The following is a 27,043-nucleotide window of genomic DNA, read 5'->3' as shown; positions in this document are numbered from 1 at the left end:
TTATTGATCATATTTCCCTTACCTCTAGTAGAAAGGTGATATTTTTCTGATATTATTGAAAATATGATGAAATTTATCACATTGTTGGAAGCTAACAGATAGTCAGATATCAGCTGTTTGTCTTTGCCAACTTTCAAAGTTAAAATCTTCTTATCAGCAGGAGTTGAAACTGTAACTGGAAGTTTGTCCAGTCAGTGGTTCTGGTTTTGTTTCTAAATGGCGTCACGCTGGTGGAGGCTGCCGATCGCATCCGCTGCTACATGACGGGAAACTCAGGAGTCCTCAGAGGGAATGAACTGAGGTTCATAACTTTGTCTGAAGGAGCATCAGAGTTGGCTTGTTGCCATGGTTTCCAGGTCTTTTACTGACAAATCCTCTGAGGTTAAATATTCTAATTATTTCTTCTTGAAACAACCTCTAGGTTTGCTACAATGTGAGTTATACAAATATAAAAAGTATCAAAGCTAAGCATATTCTCTCCATCCTCATCAAACACATTCAGGAGTTTTATTCTGCTGCATGTTTTCCTGCTGAGCTGCAGAAATTAATTAACTTCAGCAGTGAGATGCAATGTTTTGATTTTTTTTAGCACGTTTGCTTATTAATTAAACTAGGGACGTTGTAGACATGAGACAAAAATAAAAATGTGGCTGTGGAGGAGAACATTTCTGCCAAAACACCAACAAATTCATTTATGACATTCCTAAAAAAATAATAGCACAAGTCATTTTTGCTTAAATCTCTTTTGGTAAAAATAATTTAAGCTATTATTTTAGGGAAGTGACAATATCCCAGAAAAATCTTTGATGTTCTCTGATTTCAAAAAGTCATATATTTGCAAGAAAATAATATATTTTATGATCAAAGCCATGGATTTACAGAATTTAAGCTGAGATATTCTGAAATGTTGTAAATCAGAGATCTGAAACAAAAAATGCTGTAAACTGGATTCTGACTGAAGTCTGATGGATTCCAGTCTGACGCAGGTTGGTGGTTGTTCAGCCCAAACTGGTTGATCTCTGTGTAACATTTAGATAGTTTTTCTAGACGTTTCATTCCGTTTCTGCTCTGCTCCGTTTTCCTGTCCAGATGTCGGTGACCCTGAACATGTCGGGTAACTCCACCGTCATGGCCGCCCTGAACTCCTTCTCCCTGTTGATGCCCTGCAGCTTCAGCACCTTCCTCATCCCCTTCTGGACCTTCACGGCTTTCGCTGTGGCCAACGTTTTCCTCCAAGTCCCTCTGCTGGTCTCCGTTCTGCTCCTGGGCTGCCGGCGGCGGAGGAAACGTTCCCGCTCCGCATCCAGCCACTCGGACGTCTTCGCCTACAACATGGCTGCAATGGAGATGGTCCAGGTGTTAGCCAGCATCTGCTTCACTACCAACATACTGATAGGAGATGAACGGATGAATGAGCTCAGCCAGTTTGTGATCTTCATCATGCTGAGCGTGAAGCCTCAGTTTCAGATGCTGACGTGTGTTGAGCTCTACCTGGCCGTCGTCTTCCCCATCTCCTACCTGCGCCACAAAGCCTCGGCTGGCGTCGCCATCAGAAACTTCAGCGTCGCTTTTGTTTGGCTGAGCTGCGCCGCCTGCGCCGTTCTTACCTTCTTCATGAATGATAAAGATGCTTTGATTCTGTATTTCTGCCACATGACGTTTCTGCTGCTTGTCATTTGTTTTTGCTGCGTTTCGGTTCTCTGGACTCTGCAGCATCAGGGTCCGGCCCGCAGCAGAGACGGAGAGCAGGCGGACCAGTCAAAGCTCAGGGCGTTTTACGCCATGCTGCTCATCATGGCGGTGCTGCTGCTGAGTTTAGGCGGCGCGTCGGCGTGTGAAGCCATTAGAAGCTCCGTGGTTAGAAACGGAAACGCTGCCTGCTTCTCGGCGCAGTGTACAGAGCTGATGTCTCTGCCCAGCAGTTTCGTTCTTCCGCTTCTGTTTCTGCACCGAGCAGGAAAACTACCGAGCAGCAAACCGGCCGCCTCACAAGGCCATTTCTAACCAGCCTCTAGAATAAGGACAAGTAAGCTTAGAAACTACTTTATAATTTTAGCTGATGGCTGTAATTTCTGATCCAAACCCAAAAATAACGATAAGGTTGTGATTTTTGTCACTCAGGCTTTAATAAAGTGCTTTTTAAGTAACTAGTGTGGATGAAATGTGGCTAATAGACACATGGGGTTGAACAGCCCATGTTTCCAACACGTTTAACGTTTTAATACGCTGTAAAAATGAAGCTATTTATTCTCCCAGTCTGACTCCAAACTAGATTTGATCAAAATGAGATTTATTTGTTAAATGCCAGAAAAATTAGAGACTTTTTACCACTTTAAAATCAGAAGTTTACACACATTCCTTAAACAGTCTGATTTGACTCAAATGTTTTCCTTCCACTGGATTTTCCTCAGTTTAAAGTTGGGTTTCTGGGCCTCTTTATGCTTCATGGTTTTCCTAAATGGTTTTGTTGTCATTCGGCTGCTTGGTTGGTAATTTGTTGCCATAAATCCTGTCGTTGACCAGCTGATGACGTTTATTTCTCATTAATTTCACATCTATTTTATGAAGTGTAAAAGATGACAGAGTTGTGTGAAAAAGCCAAATGTTGTAATTTCATTTTTAAGCCAATGTTGGGGAGAGTTTGCTGGGCGAAGATGTTCTGCCCCCACCTGTTTCTGAGAACTCATCCATCAGTTTGAAAATGTTTCTATTTTTGTTTTATGAAAAACTTTGAGTTGCATTTATTTAAAAAAATAAGTTAATCATTCATATATTATGTGTTTGCTGTCTTATTGCTGAAGTTAACCGAAAAGTAAAATGAGATACTTTAGATAATTTTATGTTACCACTGAGTTTGAGAATATAACTTTTAAAGGTGATGGGTTTTTACTATTTATGTTTTTGTTTTCTGATGTTTTATTAATCACACGAATAAAACATGACAAAACGCCTGTTCTTGTTTTCTGGTTCAGATTAAATCATAGTAGATAAAATAACAACCGACTCCGAAAACTAAACTGTATTCTTTAGAAAAATCAACTTCCACATAGAAAACACTGATAAACACTGGATATGTTTTAGGTCCTGAACATAATCTCGATATTTTCTTCTTAACAGAAACGGATCGACGCAGGAAGAGCAGGAAGCATAAAAACAGAGACAGAGATTCATTAAACTGGAAAAAGGTTTTAAAATGTGACTGTCAAAGGTCAAAGGTCATGAGAGAACTATCTGTACATAAAACCTTCCAGGAAACTGAAAAAACTGAATTATTTAGACTTTGATCAATAATAACTGGAACACGTGATAAACTGGATTTTATGATGACAAAATGTCCTGTAAAGTGTTTATGGCTGGTTATTAGTTTTGTTCAGATTAACGTCATCGAGACTCTAAATCAGCCCTGGAGCATCCAGACCATCGGTTACATTTGTCTTCAACGCGCAGCAGCGATGTGGAAATCACATTCACCAGATTAAATTTAGCGTAAACAGCAGGTGAAACACATGAGCTTTGAAAAACGCAAACATTTACGTCCAGTTTGGTTTTCGTCGCTCAGGTCGGTGGAAAGCAGCTGCAGGGTTCAGGTACGTTGTTTTTAAAAACTTCGTTTCTTTTCATTGTTCAGATTCTCAACACTTAATAATTTTCACTTATTTGTTTATTTTGCCAGTCGGTGGGAGGAACATAAACCCAAAAACTGAGGAAATGTGTGTTTGGTTCATTCAGTTGGTTTGTTTTTATCACTGATAGTAATAAATTATTTAGCAGAATCAGCAACTTTTACAATCCAACAAGTTAATTTTATTTCTATTAAATATAATTTGTCTGGAACTGTGAAATCACAGTTGTATTTCTCTTTTACAAATTAAAGCAAACATAATTCCTGGCACCTTTAGTGCATCTCTGTTTGGAGATTCTTTGGTTTTCTATGAAAACACCTTTTTGTTCTGTGTCATTATGGATGAAACGATCAGGAGCCTCTGTGGAAAGTCTGATCATTTTAACCACATTTATTTTCATTTTCTCAAACTGTGCCGTTAAATAGTGGAAAACAGATTTTCTCTGTTTTTGTTTTTCACCTTGATGCTGAATATGAACTGATCCTGTCAGGACTGTTTATGCTGAGCTGCAGGTTTGCACAGTTTGAACTAATTAATCTCAGATTAACTCATAATAAACGGTTTTCATTCCCTTTTCCCAGATGTTAACCACCAGGAGCTGGGAAGCGTCTTTAACTCGCCCTGCTGGGACTTTCCGCCGGATCCAGGCGGCTTCACTGCCGTCAGCCTCGCTCTTCTTCTGCCTCTCTTCGTCGCCGTGGTAACGCTGGGCTGCCGGCGGCGGCCGGATGTTTCTTATTGCTTCCTGTCCCACTTCCTGTCCCACTTCCCNCTGTCAAAGGTCAAAGGTCATGAGAGAACTATCTGTACATAAAACCTTCCAGGAAACTGAAAAAACTGAATTATTTAGACTTTGATCAATAATAACTGGAACACGTGATAAACTGGATTTTATGATGACAAAATGTCCTGTAAAGTGTTTATGGCTGGTTATTAGTTTTGTTCAGATTAACGTCATCGAGACTCTAAATCAGCCCTGGAGCATCCAGACCATCGGTTACATTTGTCTTCAACGCGCAGCAGCGATGTGGAAATCACATTCACCAGATTAAATTTAGCGTAAACAGCAGGTGAAACACATGAGCTTTGAAAAACGCAAACATTTACGTCCAGTTTGGTTTTCGTCGCTCAGGTCGGTGGAAAGCAGCTGCAGGGTTCAGGTACGTTGTTTTTAAAAACTTCGTTTCTTTTCATTGTTCAGATTCTCAACACTTAATAATTTTCACTTATTTGTTTATTTTGCCAGTCGGTGGGAGGAACATAAACCCAAAAACTGAGGAAATGTGTGTTTGGTTCATTCAGTTGGTTTGTTTTTATCGCTGATAGTAATAAATTATTTAGCAGAATCAGCAACTTTTACAATCCAACAAGTTAATTTTATTTCTATTAAATATAATTTGTCTGGAACTGTGAAATCACAGTTGTATTTCTCTTTTACAAATTAAAGCAAACATAATTCCTGGCACCTTTAGTGCATCTCTGTTTGGAGATTCTTTGGTTTTCTATGAAAACACCTTTTTGTTCTGTGTCATTATGGATGAAACGATCAGGAGCCTCTGTGGAAAGTCTGATCATTTTAACCACATTTATTTTCATTTTCTCAAACTGTGCAGTTAAATGGTGGAAAACAGATTTTCTCTTTATGCTGAGCTGCAGGTTTGCACAGTTTGAACTAATTAATCTCAGATTAACTCATAATAAACGGTTTTCATTCCCTTTTCCCAGATGTTAACCACCAGGAGCTGGGAAGCGTCTTTAACTCGCCCTGCTGGGACTTTCCGCCGGATCCAGGCGGCTTCACTGCCGTCAGCCTCGCTCTTCTTCTGCCTCTCTTCGTCGCCGTGGTAACGCTGGGCTGCCGGCGGCGGCCGGATGTTTCTTATTGCTTCCTGTCCCACTTCCTGTCCCACTTCCCGTCCCTCTTCCTGTCCCACTTCCTGTCCCTCTTCCTGTCCCACTTCCCGTCCCTCTTCCTGTCCCACTTCCTGTCCCTCTTCCTGTCCCACTTCCCGTGCCTCTTCCTGTCCCTCTTCCTGTCCCACTTTCTGTCCCTCTTCCTGTCCCACTTCCCGTCCCTATTCCTGTCCCTCTTCCTGTCCCACTTCCTGTCCCTCTTCCTGTCCCACTTCCCGTCCCTATTCCTGTCCCTCTTCCTGTCCCACTTCCTGTCCCTCTTCCTGTCCCACTTCCTGTCCCTCTTCCTGTCCCACCTCCTGTCCCACTTCCTGTCCCTCTTCCTGTCCCACCTCCTGTCCCACTTCCTGTCCCACCTCCTGTCCCACTTCCCGTCCCTATTCCTGTCCCTCTTCCTGTCCCACTTCCTGTCCCTCTTCCTGTCCCTCTTCCTGTCCCACTTCCTGTCTCACTTCCCGTCCCACTTCCTGTCCCTCTTCCTGTCTCACTTCCCGTCCCACCTCCTGTCCCTCTTCCTGTCTCACTTCCCGTCCCACCTCCCGTCCCTCTTCCCGTCCCACTTACTGTTCCTCTTCCTGTCCCACTTCCTGTCCCACTTCCTGTCCCACCTCCTGTCCCTCTTCCTGTCCCTCTTCCCGTCCCACTTCCCGTCCCACCTCCTGTCCCTCTTCCTGTCCCTCTTCCTGTCCCACCTCCTGTCCCTCTTCCTGTCTCACTTCCTGTCCCTCTTCCTGTCCCCTCGGTGTCTTCTTGTCGCTGCACAGCTTGAATTTTATAAAACGTTTTGAAGAAGTGAAACTTTGTTTAAAATGATTCAAACTTTTGCACATTTGGGTTGAAAATTACTTTTATTCAACAAAACTGATTAAATGAAATGAAACACTCGTCACTCAAAACATTAAAACAACACAAAAGGTGAATAAAAAGAGATTTTTTTCATTCACTGTGGGATTAATAAAATTTTATTTTAGTTTTTATTAATTTTTTAATGATGTGGAATCATTTATACCTTTCTTAATAATCAGTGTTAGATATTTTATTGTAATTATAGAAATCAAAGCCTTAATAAAACCTCTAAGCAGCTTTCTGAATATTTTCTGAGATTTTAACGATGTATCTTTGGTGAGCCTCTTTGCCATCACCCTAATCTCCAGCTTCTTCCACACATTCTAAATAAATACATTTATATTTAGGTCTATAAAATTAAAAGATTACTTTCAGCATAAATCTGCAGGCATATTACATCACAGCTCATCAGGTCAGGATGAGTTTTGGCTACAGACTGAAAAATAAGAATTTAAGCCCAGACAGAAAAACCACAACCAAAGCAGAAACAAATCAGGTGAAGCAAAGGGAGCGAGTTTTTGCAGGTGTTTCTGTTTCCATAAGAGGAAGGAAAAATGACTGACATGTTTTTGCATTTTACATTTGCATCAGACAGCAGCAGAGTCGCATTCCCTTCTTTTACATAATGTCTGAGCTTTATGTAATAAATCACAACACGAGGAAAAAACACACTTTGTTTTTTATTCCTTATTATTTCTCAGTTATTGGATGTGTGGAAAAAAATGTCATGAGACTTTATTCAAAGTTGATGCTGATCAAGAGAGGCTGNTCCTGTCCCTCTTCCTGTCTCACTTCCCGTCCCACCTCCCGTCCCTCTTCCCGTCCCACTTACTGTTCCTCTTCCTGTCCCACTTCCTGTCCCACTTCCTGTCCCACCTCCTGTCCCTCTTCCTGTCCCTCTTCCCGTCCCACTTCCCGTCCCACCTCCTGTCCCTCTTCCTGTCCCTCTTCCTGTCCCACCTCCTGTCCCTCTTCCTGTCTCACTTCCTGTCCCTCTTCCTGTCCCCTCGGTGTCTTCTTGTCGCTGCACAGCTTGAATTTTATAAAACGTTTTGAAGAAGTGAAACTTTGTTTAAAATGATTCAAACTTTTGCACATTTGGGTTGAAAATTACTTTTATTCAACAAAACTGATTAAATGAAATGAAACTCGTCACTCAAAACGTTAAAACAACACAAAAGGTGAATAAAAAGAGATTTTTTTTCATTCACTGTGGGATTAATAAAATTTTCTTTTAGTTTTTATTTAATTTTTTAATGATGTGGAAACATTTATACCCTTCTTAATAATCAGTGTTAGATATTTTATTGTAATTATAGAAATCAAAGCCTTCATAAAACCTCTAAGCAGCTTTCTGAATATTGTCTGAGATTTTAACGATGTATCTGTGGTGAGCCTCTTTGCCATCACCCTAATCTCCAGCTTCTTCCACACATTCTAAATAAATACATTTATATTTAGGTCTGTAAAATTAAAAGATTACTTTCAGCATAAATCTGCAGGCATATTACATCACAGCTCATCAGGTCAGGATGAGTTTTGGCTACAGACTGAAAAATAAGAATTTAAGCCCAGACAGAAAAACCACAACCAAAGCAGAAACAAATCAGGTGAAGCAAAGGGAGCGAGTTTCTGCAGGTGTTTCTGTTTCCATAAGAGGAAGGAAAAATGACTGACATGTTTTTGCATTTTACATTTGCATCAGACAGCAGCAGAGTCGCATTCCCTCCTTTTACATAATGTCTGAGCTTTATGTAATAAATCACAACATGAGGAAAAAAACACACTTTGTTTTTTATTCCTTATTATTTCTCAGTTATTGGATGTGTGGAAAAAAATGTCATGAGACTTTATTCAAAGTTGATGCTGATCAAGAGAGGCTGTAACTTCTGACATTTTAAATTTTACGACACAAAGCAAAAATAAATAAATGCACTTCAAATACACCACCAAACCCCATATATATGAGTAAATGGACAGAAAAATGGATAATAATAAAAATAAGACAAGTAAAATATTATATTGACTATATATATAGTTGGACCAAAACACAGAATAAATAGTGAGAGTTTGTTGGAACAGTGTAAAGGTCATGGGGTCGTTTGGTTTTCATTTGGGTTTCTGTTTTGATCGGTTCCTTAATTTTGTCCTAAAGGTCTTGCCATATTGGTTCTCTGTGTTCATTATTGCTATTAAGGTGTTGCCATATTCATTCATGTTTGTGTTCAGGTTTTAGTTCAGGTTTTTAGTTCATTCTTGCGTTCTGCTCCAGTTCTTTTAGTTGAGTCTTTTTCACCTGAATTGTGGTTAATTAGTTAATTTGTGTTTATTAGTTTTCCTCACTTTCCTGTTTGTTTTCTCTCAGCTGTTCCACATCTCCTCTGATTAGTCCGTTTGACTTCCTGACCAACATAAGGACTCCAAGGACAATCCCAAATGACATGCATAAGACATTTAAAACAGTTTGGATTAGATGTTCACAGCTGAGTGCATGTATAGATAAATATTTAAATTAGTAACTCTTTAATGTTCCTATTCAGCTTCTTCTTCTGCGTCACTCAAATGATCATCTCTGGATCCAATTAGAAAAACTGAATTTCACATTTTCTCTGTTGACCTGTGGTTTTGTGCATGTCGTGTTAATGCAGCCGATAAAATAATGTGGAGGTAAATTGTTATATTAGAGCCTGAATGTGTGACCAGAGCTGCTGTTGATGCTGTTATTCTCAGAGAGACACACCAGACTACAGCTGAAAACGACTTTATGTTTGTAATGAGGCATTTTGAATCATCCAGACTCGTTGGTCTGTTTACCGCAGGACAGTTTTCCTGCTCTGTGCAAAAACAGGAATGGGAGAACCAGACTGCTGGGAGCCGTCAGCCATATTCCCAAATCGATGAAGATGCAGAGACCCTGTCGGTCAGTAGTTTCAAAATCTACGAGGCCCAACCAGAACAGGAGGCCGACGGAGCGTAAAATCAGCGCGCCTGTGATCGCCATGATCATTTGGAAAGCTCTCTTCTTGGACTGGTCAACGTTTTGCTTCTTACCGCCTTCCTGGCCCGGGCCGGGCCGAACCAGAGCGCGGAGGACCAACACGCAGCAGAGAAGCATACCGAATATCGCCACACCGAGAAGGGAAAACATCGGCACAAGAGGATAATCAGGGTAATACTGCCAAGCCATGACCATACCGCCGCAGGAAAGCAGCCAGACGACAGCGGAGCTGATGTTCCTGATTCGCACCCGAACCGCGTCTCTCACATGCATGTATGCGATGGGGTGAACCACGGCCAGGTAGCGCTCCAGGCAGGTCAGCAGGTGAAACAGAACCAGGCCGTCCATCGGAAGGGCAGAGAAAACCACACCCAGCATCAGCGCCGGCTCTCCGGTGAAAAGTTGCCCTATCGTATACACGACGGTGCCAACAACGCCGAAGAGCTCCATGGCCATCATGTTGTAGGTGAAGAAGTCGGTGCTGCTCATCGCCGACGCTGCAGGCGAGGAGCGCTGGCGCCGCCATCGCTGGAAACCCAGGAAGAGGATCAGAGCGAAGAGCGGGCCGAGGATGAAGATGACGAACACGGTGTAGAGGCCGAAGATGACGCTGCTGCCCACCGACAGCTGGCACAGCACGTACAGGGAGTCGGAGGCATTAGCGAGGGAAACTCCAAAGGAAACCATGATCTGTCAACGGAAAACCAGAGGAAACAAAGCCTGATGATCTCCGAGCCGGAAACGTATCACGTTTTATGCTGATGATGTTCATGTTTTCAGTGAAAGCCTGTTGGTTCTTTACATGAACTTGGGCTGAATGTATTTAACAGAACCGGTTTTATACAGTCAGAGTAACAAGCAAACCAGTTTTAATGTTTCCATGTTGAAATAATATGATCTTCAACCAGGTTTTACAGATTCAGCCAATTTAATCATCTCAGTCGATGTTAAACTGACCAATGAAACAAAACGTAAAACTGCTTTCATCTTTACAGTCAAAATGACCAAAAACTGATTTTTCTGCTTATTTACTCTGAAGTTTTAATTTCCTGAGAACAAGTCCGACTATTTCCACAAACTCAGAACAATACTTTCTGAAAATAAACACTTCTGTCCATTTCTTGTTAAAATGTTTCATCCTTTACATCATGATGTTAAACCTGCTTTAAGTACCTTTACAGACGATTCCTCTGCGTATTCAAATTGATGAGGCTGGGTTCCCGGTTCCTCCTGACAGTGACTGATGAGGCTCCTGTCAGGACGCGTCATGTTAACACGCCGCTGTCTGGACCAAAACAAACATCTTTGCATGTTTGCACCAACAAAACACAAACCTGAGCCCAGGGTTCGTCGGAGCTGAAAGGACGGCTCGCTGCGGCTCCTTTTGTTGTTTTAGTTTCCATTAAATGTTATGACAGACAGAGTCTGAACATCAGCAGGGAAATGAGACACACATTCAACAAACTTCTCATTTTTTCTTACCAACCAAAAAAAAATGTGAAAAAAATGTAAAACTAAAAGCGAAGATGGATTTTGTTAAACCTTTTCTGTCATTTGGTTTGAAAGAGATTCTGTTAAATGTGAAAATGATGCCATGTTCTCATGTTTCTGGCAGATTTTATTTCATTTTTAAAAACATTCTTTATGCTATGAACATGATTCCCAAGGCCTTTAGAGACCAAGAGGCCCACAGCATCACACATCCTCCACCAGGTGATTTTGTTTCAGACTAGATGTGACTGATCAGAGTGTTTAGTGTCTGAACTTATTAAATGTTTGTCCTAATTGACACTATATGTCTGTACAGACATATAGTGTCAAATGTCCCGTTTGATTCGGACGGATCTGGTGGTTTTCTAACTCCAGTGAGGCGCCGACGTCCGGCTGCTGAAATGACATTTAGATTGAGGTTTAGGAAACACATCTCTGATCTGGACAAGTTCATTCCTGTTTATATCAAGTTCTACATGATTTTGTTTCTTTATTGTTCATTTTTTATTTCATATTTGACCTAAAACTGTGGCTCATAATCAGACTCTGGTACATTGATTGAGCCTGAGTGAAGACAGGAGACTCTGTGAAATGGCCGGAGCTCTGCCAGCAGCAGGTTCTGCAAAGTTGATGTTGTTTCATTAAATTTGGCTTAATTTCATCTTTATGACCACAGTTGGGTACTAACTTTTTGTTTTTGAAAAAATCTACTTTCAGGAGTATTTTTACTACATTTCAAGTAATTTTAATGTGAAGTTTTTCTGCTCTTGAATTAAATTTCTGTATTTTCTACCCACTGAATGAAAATCAAACATATTTTAACCAGAAGTTCCCCAGACACACACCTGCAGGTTCTGTTTAAGTTTCATCAGTTTTTTTTGCTGAAAATGATTTTGAAAAAAATATTTTTGCATTACTTATTAATATGAAACAATTTGGTCCAACTTTTCCACTTAACTTTATATTTTTGTCTGTCGCATTATGTAATTTTTAAGTATTAAATGATTGGTATTCTGATCAGTTAATTGATCTTTTAACACACTTTTTCACTTTTGCTTGAGTAAAAACATGTTGAAGTCTTTCTATAACTTTTGCATATTTTGCCCACCTCTGATTCTGACTTTTTTAAAATCCAGTTTAGATTCTATGATCGATTAATTTCTGTTAACTGATTACTGGAGGTGTATTTTTGTGTTAAAACCCTCAGTGATTCTTTCTCCATCAGTTCTTCACTCCGGTGGTTTGATTCTGCTGCATGTCAGTTTTCCTGCCCTGTGCAGAAACAGCAGCGGTAGAACCAGACTGCTGGGAACCGTGAGCCACAGTCCTGAGTCCATCACTGCGCACAGATCCCCTCGCTCCATCGGAACCAGCTCACTCAGACCCAGACACACGGACAGGCCGCCGACCCGCAGCAGCAGAGCGCCTGTTATGGCCAGTATCATGTGGAAAGCCTTGTGCTTTGACTGGTCCGTCTGCTGCTCTCCGGGTTTTGACCCAGTCAGAGTCCAAAGAACAGACAGGGAGAAAAACACCATCGCAGCAACGCAGAGGCCCAGCACAGAGAAGAAGGGGATTGTGGGAAATGTAGGATTGTACCACGCTGTGACTCCTGCCCAGCCGAAGCCCAGCAGCCAAACACAAACGGAGCTGAAGTTTCTGACTCTGAGTCCGAGTGATTCTCTGAGGCGCATGTAGGTGACGGGGTGAACGACCGCCAGGTGGCGCTCCATGCTGGTCAGGACGTGAAACAGGGTCTGCGCCGGTAACGTGACGCTGAACAGATACAAGCCCAGCATGAAGGTGGTGAAGCTGTTGATGTACAGGCTGAAGGTGTTGAGCGCCGATCCCAGCACAGAGAAAACCTCCAGGACGATCATGTTGTGGGTGAAGAAGTCGGTGTGGCTCATCCTGAGGCGACGCCTCCATCGCTGGAAGCCCAGGCAGAGGATGAGGATGTAGAGCGGCAGCAGGAGGAAGATGCTGAGGAGGGAGAACATGGTGTTGGTGGCTCTGCTCCCTGTGGAGTTCATGCAGGCCAAATAAACCAGAACAACAGAGGAGCTGGAGGAAGACGAGTTGGTAGACATGACCTGCAGAAAACAACAGGAGGAGGAACTTCAGTTTCTCTGCTTGAGGATTTTGCAGCATGTTTTGTTGGACAGATGAACTAATGAATATCTTTGCCTGGTTTTGATGCATCACTTTCTAAGGCTGATCACTAATTAAGGTTAGCAGGTCTGAGCAGCAGACATTCAGATATCAGGATGATTTCCACGTCTGTCACTTCAGCTGTAGGGAAACAAAGATTTACTCTCCTGTCTGTTACATTTCATCAGTTTCTTACTGTACATCGTTCTGAGGCCACATCAGTTAGTTAGTGGTTTGTAAATACAATTCTGGAAAAAACTAAGAGTCCACTGCACTGAAAACCTCCTGTTATTCCTCCAAACATTGATTCCTGAACTATTCCTAAGTTAAAACATTAGTCTTGTTGTTTCTAAATGAATATTAACTTGTTTTCTTTCCATTATTTGAGGTCTGAAAGCACTGTTTCGACCATTTCTCATTTTCTGCAAAAAAAATACTAAATTTGTGTTTGTAATTTCGGGGACATGTTGGTAGTTCAAAAACAGAACAATGTTCATTTTACTCAAACATGAACCTATAAAAAGTAAAATCAGAAAAACTATTGCATTATTTCTACTGCACATTTCTCAGTAAACATGAAATAAGACAAAACTAACTTGTAACTAACTTTACAGCAAGATACAGGAGATTGTTTTAATTTCTCACCATTGATGATGAAGTGTCTGCTGCACTGGCAGATTATTTCACATTAAGACGTTTTTCTCATGTTTTAAGTGAAATAATCTGCTAGTGATATTAGTAAGACTTATGAAATGTCTTTGCATCAGGACTTGATTTTTTAAGGTCTTTTTTTTGCTAAAGAACAATTTTAAAATGGGTTAATGCACTGAAATGGAAAATAAATGTTTTAACAAAACAACGATTTTATTTTCTGATTTTTCAGAAACGATTGAACCTAAACCAGAATGTATTGAAATAAAATCACATCACACATTTCAAATTAACTTCAACTAAACATTTGGTGCTACTGGTGTAAATTTAAACTACAAATAAAACTCTGAAATGTTTAAAAACAAGATTTATCTAAACCAACCATGTTGGATCTATTTTCATGAATGTAGAGGAGAACATGAAAAGGTCCGACCGTCTCTGCAGGAGCTTCCTGTTTCCTCTGCTCCTCACACACTCCGACTCCCAGCAGGCTGAGTTCAAACTTTTTCTCCTCTAACAGCTGGAAATGTGCAGAACAGCATTTTGCATGTTATAAAAACCATGAGTGATGAGAGCGACCCGAGTCAGATCAGTTTGTTCAGCTGCATGAAACATGTTCACAACAAACCCATAACTTTACATCAGAGGCTCAGGAAAACCAAACCAAAGTGACCGGTCCATTCATAATTATTCATGTTACAGAATGAAGTTAATTACTGAACATTAAAACTGTTTGTAAGAAACTAATAACATTTAGAAAACAACATTTGTCTCCTTTGTTTTCCTGACATTCCAACATTGTCATCTATAAGTCAAGTATTGAAGTTGATTCTGTATCCATATTTATTTTGTATCGATATGATTTCATTTATTTCTCACCACTAGATGGTGCTGTGTCTGTTTGTTTCTCCTTTTCTATTTTCTTCATCCTTCAGAATGTTTCTGGTCTGATGTGAACCTGGGCGCTGACCGTGGTTCTGATCAGAGAGATCCAGTTTGGTACAAAAGTATCACAGTCTGGTCATGTAGACTTTATGTTTTCTAATAATGTGTTTGAATGTTTTTTAGCTCCAGTTTGAAAGTGTTTGTTGTTTTGGTGTAATCTAAAAACAGAGTAAAAGTAGAACTAGTTCAACATATGTTTACTCAAGTAAAAGCAGAAAGTAGCCGCCCAAGAAATCACACAGTGAGAGTAAAACAGTGTTTTGTAGAAAGGCAGCTCAAGTAAATGACAGAATCAGATGGACCAAAGTGTAAATTTATGTAGAAATGTTGGTATTTCAAAGACCAAAATGAAAATAATTCATAATAAAAGAAATTCAAGAAAATCAAGCAAAATAAATATTTTTTCCAAAACCAGTTTATTTCAGAATAATCCAGATATAATTCAGTGAAGCTACTCACAATACAAAGTAAAAGTATTGATACTTCATAATAAAATGATTCAAACAAAGGTAAAAGTACAGTGTAGCAAAAATACTAGCACCTTTTATGTATCCAAACATTTAAGAAAGTTACTCAATTAAATGTAGTAAATTACTATCCCACTTTGTCTAATCTCTGTTATCACACAGGTAGTACATAGAACAGGTGTAGAAACGCTACAGCGAGTTAACAGGGCAGAACTGGAGGGAGGGAAACTACCAGCTCTCAGATAATGAACATAGAACTATTCCATCTAGATTAAATATTCACCAAATTTTCTCTGTGAACATCAACAGAGAACCTTTATTACCTGTGAGTATGAGGGACAAAATCAATCTAAAAACACGAACTGTGACGCAGATCTGTGTGTAGCTGCAAAACAAAATTATTCATCGGTTTCTGTTAACCTGAAAAATGTCTAACAGGATGAAGAAATCAGAAACTTAATTAAATATGGTCAGGCGATGTCATCTGGAACTGGTTTCAGCTGCATCTAGCTACATCCTGCTGCATCCTGCAGCATTCTGCTGCATCCAGCTACACGCTGCAGCATCCTGCTGCATCCACCACTTCTGATGTGAATCCCAGAAGTCTGAGCTGCTGCTTGGCAGGGAAAAAGTTTCCCCAAAGAGCAACAAACCACCAAAATTTGGAGCACAGCGCCATCTACAGAGCTAATCCAAGAATCCACAAACAGAATCAAACCCAGTTATTCTGGACCAATAAGGAAGCATCACACTAAGATTCCTGAAGCAGTTTTAAACAATCCACCATTCAGCAAAACCAATCCACACATGAGAAAGATTTGACGCTGCATTTGTTTCGGTTGTTCGTTCCCTTTTCTTCTAAAATGCTCAGAAACAGTTTGAGTTGAGTTCTGCTGTTCTGTTTCTTCTCATCCTGAAACTACAACTTTCCTGCTCTGTGCAGAAACAGCAGCGGTAAAATCAGGTTGCTGGGCACCAGCAGCCAAACCCCCGAGTCCATCAGTGCACACAGATATTCTGTATCAGCTGAAATTAAACTCTTAACCCCTACGGAAAGCAGAATACCCAGCATCCTCAGGGCCAGAGTGACGGTTATGGCTAAAATCATGTTGAAGGCTCTTTTCTTTGATTGGTCGGTGTTCTGCTGGTTCCCTCTAGCGCCCCCTGGCTTTGGACGCCTCAGGAAATGCAGGACAGACAGACAGCAGAACAACGTAACAATCAGACAAATGGCCAAACAAGGCAGCAGCACGTCTGTTGGGAAGTTCGGTAGATACATTGTCATTGAAGCAGACAACCCAGAACCCATCAGCCACACGGCCGCCGTGCTGATGTTCCTGACTCTCACTTTGACCGCCTCCCTCAGGTTCATGTAGGCGATGGCATGAACCACGGCCGCGTAGCGCTCCACGCAGGTCAGGACGTGGAAAATGGTCTGACTGGGAATAACGAAGCCTAACAGATACGCTCCCGTCAGGAACGTTATCTGAGATTCCAGGTGGCTTCCCAAAATGACCAAAGCTGATCCGAAGACATCAAAAATCCCAGCGATCATCATCTGGTAGGTGAAGAAGTCGGAGTGGCTGATTGCTGCGCCTGCAGCAGCTGATGGCTGACGCCGCCATCGCTGGAAACCCAGGCAGAGGATGGAGACGTAGAGCGGGAGGAGCAGCAGGTTGGTGACGGCGTACGCCGCGTAGATGACCTTGAATCCTACAGAAACCTTACATCCTGGCAAAAAGTGACTGACGGAGACGTTGGACATGTTGAAGAGAGGAGAGACGACAGAAGGGACAGACATAAACCTGAGGGACATGGTCTGCAAAAAAAATGAGAAAATAAACAGAAATTAAACAACAAGAATATGGAAAACAGTTTTAATCAACAGTAAAAACGTTTATCAGCCTCCAGGTTTGGTCCAAACCCAACAGGAAACTGGTTTGTATTCTGAAAACACTGAGAATTTAAAGTTAGTGACACAAATATGAATGTTACATAATAATAACTGTTGGTTATAAAGCTAAACGAACTGCTTGGCGGGTCTGGTGACCTTCAGGTGTCGGGGAAAATTTACCTCATAAACAAAACTGAACAGGAGAAACCGAGAGCAGCTTCACAGCTTCGTTTTAACCAACAATTCACATGTTTCATGAGTTTATTTTGAAAGAAACTAATTGGGAATAATATTTTTTTGCCTGAATTTTGTTATTATTATAAATTAATTTCCTATTTGTCTCTAAAACACCAACATTTTCATATAACTTTATATTTTGGTTATATAAAGTTCCCTCAGGATATTCGTATCCTGAAGGAACTTTTCATATGCTTTACTTTTTAAAAAAATTCAATTAAAGTACTTAATGACTTCCTGTTTCCACGGGCTGTTAATGTGTAACACAGGAAGGTCAACTTTCTTTTATTCTGGCCACATGACGTACAAGGACACTGGTTTAGCCGCCAAACAGGAAGGTTTGGCAGCTAAACCTTCCTGTTTGGTAAAATTTGGTAAAAATGTGACTCAAGACTTGAGTCACATTTTTACCAAATATTGTTTTACATCAGTGACGATGTGGTGAAGTAAAGCTGCTCTTACTCCGTCCACTGTTGCATTAGTACATATTTTCTTGAAACAAGAACATTAAAAATATAACTGTAATGAAATGATGAACACATTTAAGTGTAATCTCAGGATGTCGTGTTTCTTACTGAAGCAAATTCATTAAAGCTGCTCCAGATAAAAGTCTAAAATACTGAAAATGTTGAAAATTATGACTGTTTTGCAGTCGCCTTCTGCATCTTCACATATTTCTGTTACCATGATGTTGCTGTAAAGTTGATTTAAAAAAAAACATAAATCTGCACCAACATGATATGTGTTGGAATAGCTATAAAGAAGCTTTCATACATATATTGTTATAAAATAAACCCACAGCCGTCCCAAAACGGCTACATTATTTTCTCTAATGGAACTAAATGCATCCAGATCAGTTAAAACGCTCAATATTTGATCACTTTCAGTCAAATTTAACTACAGATTATCAATAAACACAGAAATAGAAAATGATAAAACTGTCGTTAGATGATTAAATGTTTCAGACCTACCCTGCACTAAACCGTCCAATCAGATAAAAACGCTTCTCTGCTCCGTCTGGCTTGGAGTCGTTTCCCTCCCAACATTTATTGCCTACCGATCTGCGTATCGGTGTATGAATGTGTGAGTGTGAATGGGTGAATGTGACTCTAGTGTGAAGCGCTTTGAGTGGTCAAAATGACTGGAAAAGTGCTACGTAAGTTCAGTTCAGTCCATTTACCATTGATAAAACAGGTTGAAAAAAATCCTGGTTTTACTTGACATGAAAACCACAAATGGCCAACCACTCAGCTGAGGTCTGAGTTTCTGAAGAGATGATTTGAATATGGAGCAGAATCTCCTAACGACCCGATTTCATTTCTGCTAATGTCAGAAACGTCGTTCCACCTCCTGATTTAGTCTAGTTAGATTCAGATCTGGACCAGTTGGAGTTGATTTTTACTCGTCTCGGCCCAGACTGAGCTGGAAGCTGCTGATGGCCAAAACATTTCGTTTGTCAAAGTGAAGAAGGTGAAACGTGTGAAGCAGCTTCAGAGGATTATTGATGATGGATTTGTGTTTGTGCAAAACGTACAAGACCTTTGCATGTTCCAGTCATCTAATGGACAGAGACAGATTGACCTGCTTCTGATGCTATGAACTGATATTATTGTTATTCAAGAGTTAATTTCTGGACAGAAAAGGGATTAAAACTCAGAAAAGTCTTGACAATCTGCATAATATTTAACAAAGATCCTGGCATGTAAAGATCTGCAGGACGCTGCAGGGAACGAGTCTGTGGATACGATTGGCTGTGCTGGTTGCTGAGCAACCACATGAAGTTATGATCTTTTAAGGCTGCAGTTTGATAAACAAAACTGCTGACATCATGTTGACTGACGAGGAGAAGGCAAAGCTAATGGCTAACAGGGATGTGATGAATGTTAGGCAGCTGGTTTAGCTAATGAGGCTGAATGAGGACAACCTGAAGGCCTGACAGCCTAACTTTACTCTGAAGTTAGAAGCTGTTATAAGTTTTAATCCTGTAAGAGGAGGGGCTGTTTGACGGGTTTGATCAATTTCATTTTGCACGTTTTTTCCTTTTTCATCCAGATAACAGAATAATGTTTCACATTCTTCCAAAATGTCTCCTGCATTGTGGTCGTTTTCCAGCTCAGCTAGATTTACGCTTCCATTTAAGCTCACAGAAAGTTTTTAAAACACTTTTTAAACAAGTTTTGAAGTTTCTGCCAGGAGCAGGAAAGCGACCTCAAAGTAAACTTGAGTAATGGATGCTAACATGTGGATATTTGATAAGTGTTAAGAAGTAATCAAGGCAGTTTGTCATCCAGTTTGGCTTTATTTTAAAAGAAAAATACTAAACACAAAACATAGGCTGTTTCAGTCCAGCATTTATCCACCTCTCACTTCTGACCACAAACATTTTATTAGTAAAGTAGGATTCATCTTCCATTCATCTGCATTTTAATCTTTACTTAATCATCTGTTACAGACAAACCTGATATTATTTCTATGTTCATGCATAATTGTACAGCAATAACTCAGATTCCAGTAATTAGACGTGACTCCAGGTCTGAAGTTTCATTCCTGACAGGTTAGCTTCCCATTCCTGTGCAGAAACAGCAGCGGTAGAACCAGACTGCTTGGCAAACAGAACCAGAACCCGGATAGAAAGATTGCACAGTGATTTTCTACTCTGTGGTTTTGATGCAGAATGGCCATGGATGCGCTCTGCCCAGAAATCCTCAGCACCAGCGCGACGGTTATGGCCAGGATGGTGTGGAACGCCCTCCATTTTGTCTGATCCATCTTCATTCCCGGCGTGATCAGGACACAGAAGACAGCCAGGCTGCAGAAACTCATAGTCATGATGATGAAGGCGAAGATGGAGAAGTACACTGTGGTGGGGAAGTGAGGGTAAAACACGGGAACCAAAGCAAACATCACGAAGCTCAGCAGACAGCCAACAGCAATGCAGACGTTTCTGACTCTGGTTCCCTGTGACTTCTTCAGCTTCATGTAGATAATGGGGTGAACCACAGCCAGATAGCGCTCTATGCAGGTCAGACAGTGAAACACAGTCTGTGCAGGAGCAGTAAAGGAGATAAGGTGATAACCAAACACCATGTTGGCTGTTCTGCAGGTTCCAACGCCAAAACTGAAAGATAAAAACCCAAAAGAAGAGAGGGTCTCTGCTGCACACATCCAGTAGGTGAAGACGTCCGTGTGGCTGTTCTGTCCTGCAGCCGGCCTGGTGGAGCGCCATCTCTGGAAACCCATCCAGAAGATGAAGAGGTGCAGAGGGAGGATGAGGAGGTTGGTGAGGGTGTAGCAGTAGTAATGGATGACATGGTTGATGTTGCTGAAGCAGGAGAAGGTGACAGGATGGAGGGAGGTGTTGAAGGAGCAGAAGGTGCTGGAAGAGGAGTTGATCAGCATGGCGGAGGGAAAGAAGACGTTTCCACCCTGGAGATACAATAACAGACGAGTTTTACTGACCCTTTGCACGTGACGTCACGCTGATCACAAACAGATCAGGATGAAAACCAAACTGGTCATTTTTTGTATAACTTTCAAAGCAGAAAGATGCGGCGCGATGGACAGCAGCCGTCAATCTCGGTGTGACCGCGGTAAGATTAATGTTCATATACTTTATGGACACGTATGAAGATGATATCAAATATCGCATTATGGAGAAGGCAGCGTCTGACCATTGGTAACCATGGAAACAACGCCGCACCGTCATGTAGCCTAGCATGTATGGGGAAAAAACTGGTCAGCATCTCTTTTGTTCGGTTTTAATGCTGCTCGGGTCTAAGGGGAAACACTGTTTATGACATATTAATATAAACCATGTGGCGAGAATTCAGGCAAAGTCTGTAATTTGATCGACACGTCAGAGGGAGGAGGTTCGGGTCGGTTTCTAAGCTAACTGTTTCCAACTTTAGTAAATCCCTCCGGCTATGAGCCCCAACCAGGTGAGTTACCTCCACAGACAAATTAGCTCGACTCCGACAAGTAAAAGCCATTAATAAACTGACAAAAACAACGTAGGAAAACAATTTCAGTCTCTGTTCAACACTCCCATCCCTCACTTCCGACGCCCTCGAAGTGACGTAGTTGCAAAAGGTCAATATTTTTAAAATGCATTTTGGCAGGAGGAAGTGGTTTCAGTTGGGAGAAAGAAAACTCTTGGTAATTTTGAAAGAAAAGTCCTGCCGTCCTGTGCATTGTATAATTAAACAGACTGACCTGGTGAGCCTGTTTGGTTTCTTGCTGCTGGCTGAGTTCAGCAGGCGTCTCTGTTGAATAACTTGGTTAAGTTCATCTGAGGGTTTTAACTAGTGGGAGGGAAACTGACGAGCTGACAGCTTATTTGCATCATGCAAACTTTGTGATTTATTGTAACTTTTTTGTTTTTTTCCATTAATCATAAAAAGTGCTGGTGAACTATGAATTTGATTTATTGTCTGTTTCTGGACTTTATTTCATATCAACCTGTCAGGATGTTTGCTGTACAAACTGCTGTATATATGACATGAAAAGTGACCTTTTCTCTGAACTACAGCTTCATAAAGATTTACTTCCACAGTTTTTAGGTTTATCTTTACATTTACATCTTTACAATAACTCTGAAGTTATTGATATGCAGTCTCAATCAAACAAGACATCATAATGTGTTCATGTTAAAATCAGATTGAGCTAGCAGCCTCATTTATCACAGCTAGGCTATTTTAGCAACGGCAGAAAATCATAACAAATGTGAACAAAGCTTTAGGTCTTGCCTAAATGAGTCTCTTTTTAAGCTCTTGTTTTGTTATATCATCTAAAATGATCGAAGTATTGACAGTATTGGTAAGAATCGATCTGCTGTTTCAGTATCAATCCGGACCTCACTACGGTCCATTCTTCCAGTTCCTCCTGAAACATGGCAGCTTCCCGGCCTTGTGCAGAAACAGCAGAGGTAAAACCAAACTGCTGGGGACCGTCAGCCACAGCCCCGAATCCAGAAACGTGCATAGATGTTCTGGATCTATTGAAATCATATCACTGAGGCCGAAAGACACAAGATATCCAACTATTCTCAGCAGCAGGGTCAGAGTTATGGCCAGTATCATGTTGAAGGCCCTGAGCTTTGACTGGTCCGCTCGCTCCCTCGGCCCTGGCCGCCTCAGAAAGCGAAGCACAGCCAGGCAGCAAAATGTGGTGATGAGGAAGCAGATGCCCAGGAAGGGCAGCAGAGGGGCGGTGGGGAAGTCAGGCAGGTACAGCTTCAGTAAACCCAACCACCCGAAGCACAGCAGCCAGACGGACGCCGTGCTGACGTTTCTGACCCTGACTTTGATGGATTCGCTCCACTGGACGGACTTGACGGCATGAACGATGGCCAGGTAGCGCTCCACACAGGTCAGGACATGGAAGGAGCTCTGGCCAGGAAAAATGACGCAGAACAGAAACATCCCCAACAGGACCATTGCCTCACTCTCCATGTGGGTTCCCACAACATAAACCACGGAGCCCAGCACGCCAGTGACCTCCACCGCTGCCATCTGGAAGGTGAAGAAGTCGGAGTGGCCTGACGGCGCCAGGCGCTGACGCCTCCTCTGCTGGAAACCCAAGAAGAGGACGAAGGCGTAGAGCGGGAGGAAGGAGACGCTGATGACGGTGTAGGTGGTGTAGATGGCCAAGCTCTCAGGAGAGTTCAGGCACACGCGTGGAAATCCTCAGCGGATGAGTTGGAGGAGGCGAAGAGTTGATGGACATCGCATCTGGAGGAAAAATTAAAAACATGGAAGGATTTAATTCGCTGTGGAAACAAAAAACTGCTAGGAAATATCAAAGTGTTTGGGACTTAAACCAAATTCCTGCCTGGACAACCTTTATAATTTGATAAGTTTCTAATTGTTTACAAACCCAGAAGATTCCCTTGAGTCATAAAATAACTTTAATTACCATCAGAAACATGTTTATGACGAAGATGCATCAAAATCTACAATATAAGGATCATCCTAAGAAAAAGGAAATAATAAAATTAAGAGAAAAAAAATCCATATTATGAGAATAAAGTCACAATATTTTGATAATAAATGAAAAATGTTACAAGAACAAAGTCGTGCAAGAATAAAATCATAATATTAACAGAATAAAGTTGAAATATTACTATAATAAGGTCACAAAATTTGAGAATAAAGTGAGAATAAAGTGAGAATAAAGTTGTAATATTTACCTTATTCTTGTAACATTGTGACTTTATTCTTGTACGATTTTATTGTGGTGATTTTATTTTTACCATCTTAGCGTAGCTCTAATAATAAACAGCTCTAACTGTATAAGGAGTCTGGACTGGTCAGACTGTGTTTTAGGAATATCTCATATTTTCCATCCCCATAATGAAAGCAGCAGATTAAAACATTTAAACTTTGACTGAAGTCACTTCATGCAGCTCAGTTCGTCCACAATTTTAATCAAATTTACTTCCATTCTGATCCGTTCAGACAAAACAAAATCAGTTCAGTTTAATCCAATAATCTTCATTTGTTTAAAAGTCAGTAGAAACATCTGGAACACCTGAATGTTTCTCCCATGTAAATGAATAAAAACACAAAAAAACTTCATCTATAAGAGACAAATCTCACCAGCAGCGTTTCTTCCAAACAGATGAAGCTTTAGAAGGTTTAGAGGCGTCTGCTTGTTTAAAACATAAATTTTATTTGCATGTTAGAAAATGACTGATGAGCCACTATTTAAATGTGTTGGCGTTAAAACCCACGACCACCAGTTCCCACTTTGTGTTCCAATATGGCCGCTCCTCGTATCAACAGTAAGCTGCAGTGGAAACATGTTTGTTTCATAAAACACAGATGTAAGACTGGATTCTTGGGCACCAAATCGTTTCAAGACAAAACAAAAATCATGCAGGAGGAAAAGTAGAGAAATGAATCTGGACTTTCTCACCTTATTACTGTAGAAATTTTAGAAGTTTTGCCACAAAACTGCTAACATATTCAGATAATTCTGGATGTTTGCATCTGTAAACAGAGTCGATCTGAAGAATGGATGTTTCTGGAGAACTGCAGTCCAACGAAGTTTCTCTCATCGGAATAATTATCAGTTTTCAGCTACTCTAGATATGAACTCACATATCTAGAGTTCAGAAATACTTTGACTGAAGTCACTTCATGCAGCTCAGTTCGTCCACAATTTTAATAAAATTTACTTCAATTCTAATCCGTTCAGACGGATCAGAACTGATCTGTCAATTCTGATCCGTTATGTTAGGAGATTCTAATTACTAGAATCTGGTAATTACTAGATACATTTATGGATCATGTAATTGTTAAAGTTGGATCTTGTCATTTTTTTAAAATAAAACAATAAATCTTATTGTGTTTAGACCTGCAGTGTGTAATATTCTGATGATTTAAGTGATAAATCCTGTTTAACCTGCTTGTGTCCATGCACATCTCTGTATGTTTCTCTCCAAATTAACATGTCAGTTCATGTGATTTCATGTCTGAGTTCATCATCAGTAACCATCAGCCTGCAGGTGATTTATCAGAGTTATCCATCAGGTGCCAAATAAAGCACAATCAACAGAAACAAGCTGCTGTTTTTATTCATTTGTTTAATTAATGAATTAAACAAATGAAGCCGCTCCAGTTTGCATGCAGGAGAATTAATTGTTCTGTGAGTTTTGTTTTCTCATCGTTCATTTTATTTTCATAATGGCTTCTTTAAAAACAAATGGGCTTTAACTTTACATTTAACCTGTCATTCACAGGTTGTCAGAGGTCCTCTCGTGAATGACAGGTTAATAGTTGCATTTCAAGGTTTTTCTAAATGTATGAAGCTGTTTTCAAAACACAACATGATTTTATTTTTTTAAAGACAGATCAACACAGAGTAACACGTCACTGTAAAGTTGGAAGAAATAAGAGTGCATTTAAAAAAAAATGCTAATAAAAAATCTGGAAAGTGCTGCGTCATGTTGCAATGCACACATTTCGCCAGAAGATGGCACTGTGGTTTTAAATTACATTTTCTTTGAGACTTAACTGTAATTTTTATTCTTTTATACTTGTGTTTAAAATGGACCATTCTGAAAATTAGACTTTTTCATTTACTTATGGATATAAAGAGTTTTATCTATGAAAGATTGGAGGAAGAAAGAGAAAAATGAGGAAAAGCATCAGAGCCAAGTCAAAACTCCTGATTTTACTTAAAAGCTGTTGATGCTGTAGCACAGCTGGCTGCAGCAGACAATTAGAAAATTAGACCAATATCTTTTTTATCATTTGTTTTTGATAGAACATAATTCCACATCTTCTTGTGTACAGATTGTGTTAACACTGCAGTGCAACTATCTCTTACAGGAAATTAGAAAAGCGAAATTAACATAATATGAAGGAAACCCTATTAGGACAAACAACTTCTACAAATCAAGGTGGAAAATAATGCAACATTTGTTTACATTAAACAAGAAGCAAACAAAACAGTTCAGCATTTACTAATTAAAACAGACTCATTCAGTTCATCAAACCACCTCATTAGAAAACCTTTTCCTGTGTCGTTGTTTATCTGTGCTGTTAGTTTGTGTTTTCACATCACTAATATAAGGCTGACAGTGACTCGTTAAAAACGAATAATGATCAGGTGTCGTTTTTTTCATAGTAAAAGCTAATTTTAGCACTGTTGCACAGCTAAGTCTAACAGGACGTTAGAAAAGTAAAAGCTGACATCCAGAACATTTCAACCCAATGCTCTAGTTTATACAGCTGGTTAGTTTTCCCGCTCTGTGCAGAAACAGGAGCGGCAGAACCAGACTACTGGGAAACGTCAGGAAGATTCCTGAATCCAGGAATCCGCACAGCCTCCTGGGATCCAGAAAGAGCACGTGTTTTAACCCAAAACCCACCAGGAGCCCAGCAAATCTCAGCACTAGAGTGACGGTTATGGCCAGGATCATGTAAAAAGCTCTCTGTTTGGTTTGGTCAGCCTGTCTGTTTTGATCTGTCGCTGGTTGAGTTAGAGCCCAGAGAACAGAACAGCAGAAGAAAACCATCACACTTATGGTGAGAACTAAAATAAGGAAAAAAGGAACAGAGGGAAAGTCTGGCAAGTTCAACTGTAGCACCCTCACCCATCCCAAACACAGCAGACAAACCGAAGCACTGCTGATGACTCTAATTTTGACCCTGTGGGTTTCCTTACTGTGCATGTAGGCAATGGGGTGAACAACAGCGAGGTAGCGGTCAGCGCAGGTCAGCACATGTAAAAATGTTTGTCCTGGTAAAATGATACAGAATAAATATACACCCAGAAAGAGAATCTGACTTTCACTGTAAAAGCTTGACGTAAAAAGGACAGATCCAACAACGCAAATGATCTCTAGGATCATCATCTTGAGGGTGAAGAAGTCGGAGGGGGTCAGTGTCGCCCCGGCAGAGTGCTGATGTCTCCAACGCTGGATCTCCATGTAGAGAACGAAGACGTAGAGAGGGAGCAGGAGCAGAGAGTTGATGCTGCTGTAAACCATGAATATCACTCTTGTGGCCACTGAGTGCCGACAGGCCATGAAAAAGGGAACGTCAGAGGAGTTGGAGGTTGAGGAGACAGGAAGGATATTAAGAGACGACGAAGCGTTGACAGACATGGCCTAAGAAGAAGAGCAGAAACCAAAAACAGTCGCTAATTAATTATCCTTTTTTGTCTGTAACATATCCATATCATCACATTTGCAGATGATAGTTTGATTTCTGCCAGTGTTGCATAAAATTACATTAATTTCCACTCAAAAATCTGAGTCTCCTCAAAAATATATATAATCTATAACTTTGAGACTAAGAAGTCTCAAAGTTTAATCATT

The 27,043-nt window shown here is 40.6% G+C and overlaps 1 protein-coding gene across 1 annotated transcript; it reads right to left on the bottom strand.

The window, feature by feature from the left end:
* Positions 1 to 19,515: 19,515 nt before the first annotated feature.
* On the bottom strand, positions 19,516 to 21,492 carry LOC103149054 (uncharacterized). The gene is made up of 2 exons (XM_007568071.2): positions 21,430 to 21,492; positions 19,516 to 20,643 (listed from the first exon to the last, which is right to left on the bottom strand). Exon 2 carries the CDS (start codon positions 20,614 to 20,616, stop codon positions 19,759 to 19,761), a length of 858 nt encoding a protein of 285 aa, XP_007568133.1. The 5' UTR covers positions 20,617 to 20,643; positions 21,430 to 21,492; the 3' UTR covers positions 19,516 to 19,758.
* Positions 21,493 to 27,043: the final 5,551 nt, after the last annotated feature.

This window comes from Poecilia formosa, unplaced genomic scaffold, assembly GCF_000485575.1.
Source record: "Poecilia formosa unplaced genomic scaffold, Poecilia_formosa-5.1.2 Scaffold217, whole genome shotgun sequence".
Lineage (NCBI taxonomy): Eukaryota > Metazoa > Chordata > Actinopteri > Cyprinodontiformes > Poeciliidae > Poecilia > Poecilia formosa.
Note: the sequence above shows the minus strand (reverse complement) of the source record. Positions and strands in the feature narration are given on the sequence as shown.